The following is an 11420-nucleotide window of genomic DNA, read 5'->3' as shown; positions in this document are numbered from 1 at the left end:
GATCGAAAGAATTAGCAATGTAGTCATATCTATACAGTCACAGACTAGAACTTGGGATCAAAATAATGACTGTAGTAAGGAAATATTTTTATATCAATTATTAATCTTATAATTGTGTAATGTCTTAACCAATGACATTATATAATTTAAAATAAAGGCAAATATCCCAGGCTTGGTTTAAGAATCATAAATAAGGCCCGGCTGATATGGCTCAGTGGATTGAATGTCATCCCATAGACTGAAAGGTCCCAATTAGATTGTAGGTCAGGGCACAAACCCAGGTTGTGGGCTCGACAACCAGTATGGGGTGTGCAGGAGGCAGCAGATTGATGTTTCTCTTTCTTTCTTTTTATTTATTTATTTATTTATTTATTTTTAGAGAGAGGACGGGAGAGAGAGATAAAAACATCATTGATGTGACAGAGATGAAAATCAAACCGTAAGCCCTCAATCCGGGGACAACGCTCAATCCGCTGAGCCACACCAGCTGGGCTGATATTTTTCTTTCACATTGATGTTTCTAACTTGTTCTCCCTTCCTCTCTCTCTAGAAATATCAATAAAAAAAAAATATTTAAAAAAGAATCATAAATAAAAGCCTTACGCAACCATATAATACTATAACGGTACTTAAGACAGAAGTAAATATTTGCTAGAAATACATTAAAAGGAAAAAAATCAACTTAGACTCATGCCTTATCCTAAAACAGATTCCATGTGAGTTAAGTTAATTTTTTTAGAAATCTGATCAGAAATATCTAGCCAAGTCCTGGCCAGCATGGCTCAGTTGGTTGGGAGTCATCCCATGCCCAGAAAAGTTGCTGATTCCATTCCTGGTCAGGGCACATGCCTGGGTTGTGGGCTCGATCCCAGATAGGGGGCATGCAGGAGGCAGTTGATCGATGTTTCACTCTCACATTAATATTTCTTTCTCTCCCTCCCTTCCTTTCTCTCTAAAAATTAATTTAAAAAAAAGAAGAAGAAATATCTAGCCAATAAAACAATTCATCAGATCTCTGTAGGGGTAATGGCTCTGTAGACTTTGAAGGAACAGAAGATTAGATTGAGTCATGTACTAAATATAAATGAAAATAATGTCTTATTAAAATAAAAAGGTAAAAATGAGACAAAAGCCATAATAAACAACTATAAAATGAAGTTAAAATTTTTAGCAAAAACGAGACGAATAGTTGAACAAAGTATAATAAACATGCAATTCGGATGAGAAAATACACTAACACATGGAAAATACACATCACCTTCTACATGAAATAAAACAAGAGACACATAAGAGTAACTTGGTGATACCATTTTACATCTGCTAAATCAGCAAAATCAATAAAACAAGAGGTTAGAGAGTAGATTCATACAATGTCAGTGACACTATCAAATAAACCGCCGTTGGAAAGCAAAACAGGCCCAGCCGGTGTGGCTTAGTGGCTGAGCGTTGACCCATGCACTGAGAGTTTACCAGTTCGATTCCCGGTCAGGGCACATGCCCAGGTTGTGGACCCAGTCCCCAGTGGAAGGCATGTAGGAGGCAGCCAGTCGATGTTCTCTCTCATCGATTTTTCTATCTCTTTCCCTCTCCTTTCCTCTCTCTCTAAAATCAATAAAGAAAAAAATTAAAAAAAAAAAGCAAAACAGAAAACATAGCAAACGCTTAAAAAGAAGTCTGTGCCTAAAACTCAGCAATAATATTCCTAAAAATGTATCCCAAGGAGATTCTAAAATGGTGGCAGAGTGAATGGAAGCTACACAGACCATCTCCCAAGACCAAACCGGAATCACAACTAAAATAAAGACAAATCGTTGGGAAAAAGCAACATAAAGAAACCTTGGCCCTGGCCGGTTTGGCTTAGCAGTTAGAGTGTCAGCCTGCGGTCCAGAGACCGAGGTGCAGTTCCCGCTAAGGGCATGTGCTTCGGTTGCAGTTTGTCCCTGGCCCTGGTTGGGTTGTACAGGTGGCAGCCACTCAGTGTGTCCCTTTCACATCGATGGTTCCCTCTTCCTCTCTCTCCCTCCCGCTCTGTCTAAATAAAAATATGGGAAAATGTTCTCAGGTGAGGATAAAAAAAAGAATAATTAAAAAAAAAAGACACCTTGCGAGGACCATATAACCAGGGACACTGAATCAATCCTGGTAAAACTGTGGAGGCACAAGAGGGGGGCTGGGAGCCCATGGACCACAGCAGTCTTAGCTGTGAGCAGTGCCCTCAGGGTTAAAATCCCAAGCCAGCTCCACAGCACAGAGGGCCGAGACAGAGCACTAAATTAGCCACAGCCACTTACCTTGTGCTACAGCAGAGGGAGGGCGGACTAGACTGGAACTGTGTGGGGACACTCGGGATTTGGAGGGCGCTCAGAGCTTTTGCTGAGTTGCGGCCACGAAGGATGGTGGCCATCTTGCTCCTTCCCAGGGCTCTGGGGAGAGGCTGCAGCCCCTCCCTCAAACATTCAACCCCACCCAGGTGGGCCAAAGAAATGCAAATTGAGGCTTATTAACCACCATCTGCCCCACCCTCAGGAAATCCTCATAGCAGCACTATTTACAATAGCTAAGATCTGGCAACAGCCCAAGTGTCCATCAGTAGATGAATGGATAAAAATGCTGTGGTATATCTACACAATGAAATACTATGCAGCTGTAAGAAAGAGAGATCTCTTATCATTTGAGATGACATGGAGGGACCTGGAGAGTATTATCCTAAGCAAAACAAGCCAAGCAGAGAAAGACAAACATCATACGATCTCACTTATTTGTGGAATATAATGAACATAACAGTCTGAGGAACAGAGTAGACCCAGAGAAGTGGAAGTAGGGTACAGACTGACAACCCTCAGAAGTGGGGGCTGGAGGGAGGGAAGAAATAAACCACAGAACTTATATGCATGTATGCATAACCAATGGACATGGACAACAAAGCTGGGGACAGGGTGGGGGAATGTGGAGGAGGCTGTCAATGGGGAAAAAAGGAGAAACATCTGTAACAAACATAAATTAAAAAAAATAAAAATAAGTTATGTATCCCAAGATATTTCAACAGAAAAAAATTATATTCAGAAAGATATTTATTTTAGCATATGTGAAGTAGTAAAGAACATGGAAACAAACTAGTGATCAACTACAAGAATATGGCTAAAATTGCACTCAATATGTCTAAAGTGACCTGAAATAGTCAATGTAACATTATATGGCTATTAAAAGTTGTGTTATGTAGAAATATAAAATTTCTCCAAAATGTTAAAATGTAGAACATAAACCTACACATGCAGTGCAATTATATCAGTATAAAGTATTTGTGCATAAGATCAAAGTTAAAAGGAAGGGAAATAATGACAAGAAATTGCTATGGCAATAAAATTAAGGGTAACTTTAAAAAATATATTTAAAAAATATTATACTGCTGTCACACAAAATATTTTTATGGAATTTGAAGGGAGAAATGCCTATGGAAAATAATTAAGAACTGACTAATTCTCAACAAAGTGGGTATAGAGGGAATGTACATTAACTTACTAAAGGCCCTATATGACAAACCCAGCTAACATACTCAACAGGGGGAAGCTGGAAACTTTTCCTCTAAGATCAGGAACAAAACAAGGGTGTCTATTCTTACCACTTTAATTTAACATAGTATTGGAGGTCCTAGCCAGAGCAATCAGGCAATAAAAAGAAATAAAAGGCATCTAATTTAGAAAGGAAGAAACAAAACTGTCAATATTTGTAGGTGACTTAATATTATATATAGAAAACTGATGTGATCAAAACAGTTAGAACTAATCAACGAATTCTGTAAAGTTTCAGGATACAAAATCAGTATGTAAAAATTTGTTTTGTTTCTATACACTAATAAACTAATAGAAAAAGAAATTCAGAAAACAATCCTTTTATGATTACATCCAAAAAAATATCTAGGAATAAATTTAAGTAAAAGTGAAAGACCTACACACTGAAAACTATGATGAAAGGAATTGAAAGACACAAATAAATGGAAATATATTCTGTGCGCATGGATTGGAAGAATTAATATTGTTAAAATGTCCACAATATCCAAAGCAATCTACAAATTTAGTGCAATATCTATAAAAATTCCACTGGTATTTTCCACAGAAATAGAGCAAACAATCCTAAAATCTGTATGGAACCACAAAAGACTCTGAATAGCCAAAGCAATCTTAAGAAAAAAGAACATACTCTCTGATTTCAATCTGTATTGAAAAGCTACAATAATCAAAACAGTGTGGTACTGGCATAAAAACAAACCAATGGAACAGAATAGAGAGCCCCCAAATAAAACCCACACATATATGGTAAATTAATTTACAACAAAAAATATACAATGGGGAAAGAACAATCTCTTCAATAAATGGTGCTGGGAAAACTGTACAACCATATGCAAAAAAACTGAAACTGGACCACTATCTTTCACCATACAGAAACACTAACTCTAACTGGGTTAAAGACTGAACATAAGACTTGAAACCATAAAACTCCTAGAAGAAATCATAGGTGGTAAGCTCCTTGACATTGGTCTTGATGATGATTATTTTTGTATTTGATACCAAAAGCAAAGGCAACAAAAGCAAAAATAAACAAGCAGGGCTATATCAAACTATAAAGCTTCTGCACAGCAAAGGAAACCATCAACCAAATGAAAATGCAACCTACAGAACTGAAAAAAATATTTGTATATCATAAACCTGAAAAGGGGTTAATATCCAGAATATATGAATTATTTGTACAACTCAAACAGCAAAAAAAAACACAAACAACCCAATTAAAAAATGGGTAGGTGAACTGAAAACACATTTAGTGTTTTCTAAAGAAGACACACTGGTACATGTCCACCAGGTACATGGAAAAGGTGCTCAACCATCACTAATTATCTGAGAAATACAAATCAAAACCACAATGAGATTATCACCTCATACCTGTTAGAATGGCTATGATAAAAAAGACAAGAGACAAGTGTTAGTAAGGATGTGTAGTAAAAGGAACCATTATGCACTGTTGGTGAGAATGTAAATTGGTGCAGTCACTATGGAAAACAGTATAAATTAAAAATAGAACTACCATATGATCCAGCGATTCCACTTCTGGGTATTTATCTGAAGAAAACAAAAATACTAACTCAAAAAGATATATGTACTCCCATGTTCAGTGCAATATTATTTATGATAACCAAGCAGAAAGGCAAATACTTTCTCACTTATGTGGAATCTAAAAAGAAAAAAAAAACTGAGGTTATAGATACAGAGAACAAACTGGTGATTGCCAGAGGCAGGAGATGGAGGGTACATGAAATGGGTGAAGGGTGCCAAAATGTACAAACTTCCAGTTATAAAAGAGTAAGTCATAAGATGTAATGTGCAGAATGGGGACTATAGTTAATAAGTTGCTAGGAGAGTAAATCTTAAAAGTTCTCATCACAAGAAAAAAAATTTTGTTGCTATGTATAATGACAGATGTTAACTAGACTTACTGTGGTGATCATTTCACAGTATATACAAACATTGAGTTATGTTGTACACACCTGAAACCAGTATAATGTTATATGTCAATTATATCTCAATTTAAAAAAGAATTGACTGTAATTATAAATTTTAACTGACTGCTTACCATACGCTTCTTCAATGAGAGCACAGTATGGATTAATACCCATCCCATTCTGCTTAGATTCTTGTTCTCCAAGACGTAAAATATTTTCAAGTCCATTTAAAGCCACTTGGACTATTTTAGAGTCCATAACAGTCAATAGGTCACAAAGTGGTTTAATGCAGCCTAAGGCTACCAAATACCTTCAGAGTAATAAAAAAAAAAAAAAAAAAAAAAGGTGGGGAGAAATAACATTGAAAAAGACTTAAATATTGTTTATGGCAACAAAATGAAAATATTCTTCAGTGAAATGTTATGTAAACAATTAAGAAAAGTATTCCTATTAACTCAAATATTAAAAACAATTAAACATTCACTTACATAGAACCCTGCAAACATTTTTTACTCTCCTGTTTTCATAATTAACAATAAATGGTATTACAAATATTACACAATATATACACAAGACATGCAAGCAAACTGATATTTGGGCCTATTTTTGTACAGCATTTCAACAAGTGGGTTAGAGGGGTTTTTTGTTGTTTTTGTTTTTTTAAAGGTGGACCTATGTACACACACAGGGCTCACATGGGGGGGGTAGAAATGGAGAGGGAGGAGGGGCATCTCAATAAAACTTGAGGAAATTTCCCACAAAATAATCATAGCTAATATTCTGAAACACATGTTTTGTTTCAGAAGCAAAGAAGGCTTCTAGGAGCAAAATGGGCCATGTTGTGAATAATTTTGATACATAATGTTCATAGAAATTAATCATTTTTATAATCATTTTATAATGCTTTGTGCTTTTCTAGTTCTCATTACCTTTTTCCATTCTCTGTAATGTAAATAACGTTACTGATTTGTTTATTTGGCAAATAGTCCATATTAAGCATAAAGTTAAAAAAAAAGCTCTGAAGTCAGACTGCTTGGCTTCAAATCACAATTTCCCTCCTCATGTGTGACTTTGACTAACTGCTCTATGCCCCAGTTTCCCCACCTTAAAATGGGGATAATACCAGTACCAAACTCAGAAGATGTCTATGAAAATACAGTAGGCATTCAATAAAACTTATTTTGACCCTTTTTAAAAAAAATGTACATACCTTTATTGAAGCATTCACTTGCCATATACTATATTTGTTGAATGAATAACTATCTCATAGAGTTATGAAGTTAAAGGAGATAAAAGACATGAAAGCACCTGGTGCACTACTGGTGCTCAATAACCAAAATGATTTAACACAACTGGCAACAGTAGACACTTCACAATACTAGCAGTATGCACACTACACCTAATCTGAGATCAAGAGACTTCTTCCCATATATGTAGACTTAATGAAATGGTGAAAATTGTTAGAAAAATCATCTCAGTTTAGATAATTGATTCATACTAATCAATTTAAAGAATAATATATGAAACAGACATAATGATAAAAATAAATTTAAAAATATACAACTGTTTGTAGGTGAACAAACAAACTTTGGGTCCCAAAGCAGAAAAAAATAACATTAGCATTAAAAAAAGATATACAAGCCAGAACAAGGGAAAGAGCTTGTTTTATTACTGCTTGTATTCATGACACAAATGAAATTAAAATATTGATTGAAAGCAAAGAGATGGAATGGAAAATAAAAAGCAGAGAAGGATGTCATTAACATATAGAGATATGAATCTGAGAGAGCAGGATACCAGTACAAATGAAGGCGACAACAAACAATGATCTCAATAGGTAGATATCAAAATTCTGTGATTTGTAAAATAGCATATTAGCTTGAATTCTTCCTTTATAAATTAAGAAATAAATCAAATACTCATTAGAAAATACTTCCTAATAGTCACTTCACAAATTTAAAAAGCCTTGAGTTTCTTGGAGGAATCCTCAGAACAAGAAGATTCTGTAGGAAGTTAGGCTTTCATAGAAGCGCAAAGTGGAACTTTGCTATGCCGGGGAAAAAAGTAAAAGCACAAGATAAAAAGAGACTTAGAAATCAATACTGATAATAAAAATTATATATTACTACAAATAATAATAGCAGCTAATCTTAGTATAGAACTTGTTTAGGCACCATGCTAAGCATTTTAAATGTATGAACTGCATGGAATTGTTCAGATACTACTATAAGGTACTATGCACTATTGAATCCATTTTTAAAATGAAGAAACTGTGGATGAGAGGTTAAATGACTTTGTCAAGGTCACAACTTCTACTGAAGGAGCAGGATTTGGAGGCAGGCTGATTTCAAAGCCTATGTACCTGCTATTTGTATTGTTAGTAAAAGAAACAAGCAAATAAACAATAAGAGGGCTGAATTCAAAGAGCTATCATAAAAAAAGAAAACTACTATGTAAAAGTAAAAGAAAGATCCTATCCACAAGTAAGGCTAACAGTGACTAGAAAGCATTATTATATAAGCAAATGCCTATTTCAACTATATTTTAAATAAGCAGATATTTAAATTTATTAGCCATTCCTATATAATAAAGTTACATATATAAGATTGTAATGGCCTAAGATACATTTAATGCCCATGACAATATATTTTGTAAATTAACATAGACTATTCCTTTTCAGATTTTTAAATTCTGATTTTTCATAAATAGTCTGCCAAGGAGAATGATGTTAATCATACTTCATATGAAAAAAATAAGCCACTATATATGAATAATATAACTGATATAAAAATGCTGTCACTTCACATTATAAATGCTTAAGTAGACAGAAATGTTTCCATTTTATAAACAAATAAGAAGTATGTATTATTTTAAATTTGTAAATGTCTCATTTACACTTTAAAACCAACTTTTAAAAATCTGTCTCACACCTTATCTGTTCTGGAGTGCCCCCTGATGTTGCGTTAGTTACAGCCCAAGCTGCTTCTTTTCTGGTGCGAAACTCTGCTTTCTGAAGAATCTCAATCAAAACAGGAAAAATATTTGCATCTATAACAGACTGAAGAGAAAAAAACTGATATAGCAAAATTAATGCAAACAGTTTTAAATAGTAAAGAGAGGAATTTTAAAACTCAATGGCTTTAAAATGTCAAGATTTTTGGAAATATTTTATTTCTAATCTTTCAACAAAAGTTCCCCTACTTTCCTCTTTTAAGACTGGAGAATATATTAGCAGAATATAAACTTTAAGGATAATAAAACACAAGGTAGATTGATTGATGAGGTAATTACTGACTCAAGGAGTTTGGATAGGGCCCTACTCACTATTTAATAGTTTTGAAAGATTATTGCCTAACTTTTTAAAAACTAACAAAAATCAATTCCCTTTTAAAGATTAACCATTAAGTGTCAGGCACTGTGATGGACAATTATACACACACACACACACACACACACACACATTATACACACACACGTAATTGTTATTCCGATTTTATTTTAGAGGACAGGCTATATTTATTTTTGTTACAAATGTTTTCTTTCTTTGTACTGTCTTTTTCTAGTTTTGGAATTAGAATTATGCTGGCCTCATAAAACGAGTTTGTAAGTCTTTTCTTCTTGTATTTTTTGGAATAGTTTGTGAATAGGTGTTAGTAGTTCTTTGAATGTTTGGTAAAACTCCCCTGTGAAGCCATCAGGGCCAGACTTTTGTTTGCTGGGAGATTCTTGATTACATCTTCAATTTCCTTAGTTGTTATTGGTCTGTTCAAGTTTTCTCTCTCTTCCTGGTTCAGTTTTGGGAGACCATGTGTTTCTAGATATTTGTCTATTTCCCCTAGATTTTCCAATCTGTTTGGCATATAATTGTTCACAATATTTGTTAATGATCTTTTGTATTTCTGTGGTGTCATTTATTACTTCTTTTGTTTGATTTTGTTTATTTGGGTCCTCTTTCTTTGTTTCTTGGAGAGTCTAGCTATGGGTCCATCAATCTTGTTTATCTTTTCAAAGAACCAGCTCTTTGTTTCATTGATCTTTTGAAAAATTTTTTCCCCATGTCGTTTATTTCTGCTATGATCCTTATTATTTCTTTCCTTCTACTTGCTCTAGGTTTTTTTTCTGTTTGCTTTCTAGTTCTCTAAGTTGTGAGGTTAGTCAATTAGAAATTTTTCTTGTTTCTTGAGGTAGGCCTGTCATGCTATGAACTTCCCTTTCAGGACTGCTTTTGCTATGTCCCATAGATTTTTGTGTTGTTGTATGTTCATTTTCATTGGTTTCCAGGAAGTTTTTAATTTCTTCCTTCATCTCCATGGTAACCCATTCATTGTTTAAAAACATGCTATTTAGCTTCCATGTCTCAAATGTTTTGTTATAATTGATTTCTAGTTTCATGCCATTATGATCTGAGATATTTAATGTGATTTCAATCTTCTTGAACTTGTAGAGACTTAGTTTGTGTTCTAACATGTGGTCTATCTTTGAGAATGCCCTATGTGCACTTGAGAAGAATGTGAATTCTACAGTTTTGTGGTGTAATTCTCTGTAGATATCTATTAAATCCATTTGATCTAGCACTTCATTTAGACATTCTGTTTCCTTGTTAATTTTTTGTCTAGATGATCTATCCAGTGATGTAAGTGGGGTGTTGAAGTGCCCTGCTATGATTCTATTGATGTCAATTTCTCCTTTGATGTCCTCCAGAAGTTTTTCAATATATTTTGATGCTCATATACTGGATGTATAGATGTTTCATACGTGTTTACCAAGGTTATAGCTTCCTGTTGCATAGAACCTTTCAATATTATGTAGTGGCCTTCTTTGTCTCTAGTTATGGTCTTCAATTTTGAAGTCTATTTTATTGGATATGAGTATTGCTACCCAAGCTCTTTTTTCCTTTCCATTTGCTTGGAAGATTTTTTTTTCAATCCCTTCACTTTCAATCTACGTGACCTTTTGTTGTGAGGTGGATCTTTTGTTGTGATATATGTTTAAAAAAAAACATATATGAGTCATGCTTTCTTATCCAATCAGCTACTCTGTATCAGAGCATTTGATCCATTTACACTTAAGGTTATTATTGATACGTACTTATTTATTGCCATTTTTGTTATATTTTTCTTTCTATTTCTTCAAGTAATTACGGCAGTCCTTTTAACACTGCTTGCAGTTCTGGTTTGGTGCAAATATATTTCCTTAGCCTTTCTTTTTTTGTCTGTGAAGCTCTTTATTTGACCTTCTATTTTGAATGATAGGTGTGCGGACAGAGTAGTCTTGGATTCAGATCCTTCCTTGGTTTTCATTATCTTGATTACTTCAAGCCATTCCCTTCTGATCTGTAGTTTCCATTGAGAAGTCAGATGATAGCCTTATGGGGGTTCCTTTGTAGGTAACCTGTTGCTTATCTCTTGCTAGCTTTAGGATTCTCTGTCTTTAATATTTGGCATTTTAATTATTGTGTGTCCTGGTGCGAGTCTGTTTGAGTTCTTCTTACTTGGGGCTCTCTGTGCTTCTTGAACATGAATGCCTTTTTCTTTCACCAAGTTAGGGAAGTTTTTTCTGTCGCTATTTCTTCAAATATATCTCTAATCCTATCTCATTTTCTTCTTCTTCTGGAACTCCTATGATGCAGATGTTGTTACGTTTCATATTGTGCCACAGTTCTCTTAGGCAGGCTTCCTGTTTTTTAATTGTTTTTCTTTTTGGTTCTTTGATTGGGCGATTTTTTCTACCCTGTCTTCTAATTCACTGATCCGGTACTTGGCTTCCTCTATTCTGCTGGTTATTCCTTCCAATGTGTTCTTTATTTCTGCTATGTCATTCTTCATTTCTAAATGGTTGGTTTTCAATGTTTCTGTGTCTTTACTCATGCTGTTGAGCTCTTTACTCATGCTGTTAAGCTTGCTCATTATCATCACTGTGAACTCTATCT

The 11420-nt window shown here is 34.5% G+C and overlaps 1 protein-coding gene across 1 annotated transcript in view; it reads right to left on the bottom strand.

Annotated features, from left to right (window-relative positions):
- KPNA5 (karyopherin subunit alpha 5) overlaps window positions 1–11420 on the bottom strand; it is a 48637-nt gene that overhangs the window by 1993 nt on the left and 35224 nt on the right. The window contains exons 12-13 of the mRNA XM_036248345.1: window positions 8422–8549; window positions 5623–5801 (exon numbers count right to left, since the gene is read on the bottom strand). Coding sequence (XP_036104238.1) covers window positions 5623–5801; window positions 8422–8549 — 307 coding nt within the window. The remainder of the gene's footprint in view (window positions 1–5622; window positions 5802–8421; window positions 8550–11420) is intronic.

Source organism: Molossus molossus, unplaced genomic scaffold, assembly GCF_014108415.1.
Source record: "Molossus molossus isolate mMolMol1 unplaced genomic scaffold, mMolMol1.p scaffold_m16_p_8, whole genome shotgun sequence".
In the NCBI taxonomy this organism is placed as follows: Eukaryota; Metazoa; Chordata; class Mammalia; order Chiroptera; family Molossidae; genus Molossus; species Molossus molossus.
The sequence above is the reverse complement of the archived record's forward strand: the minus strand, read 5'-3'. Positions and strand labels throughout refer to the sequence as shown.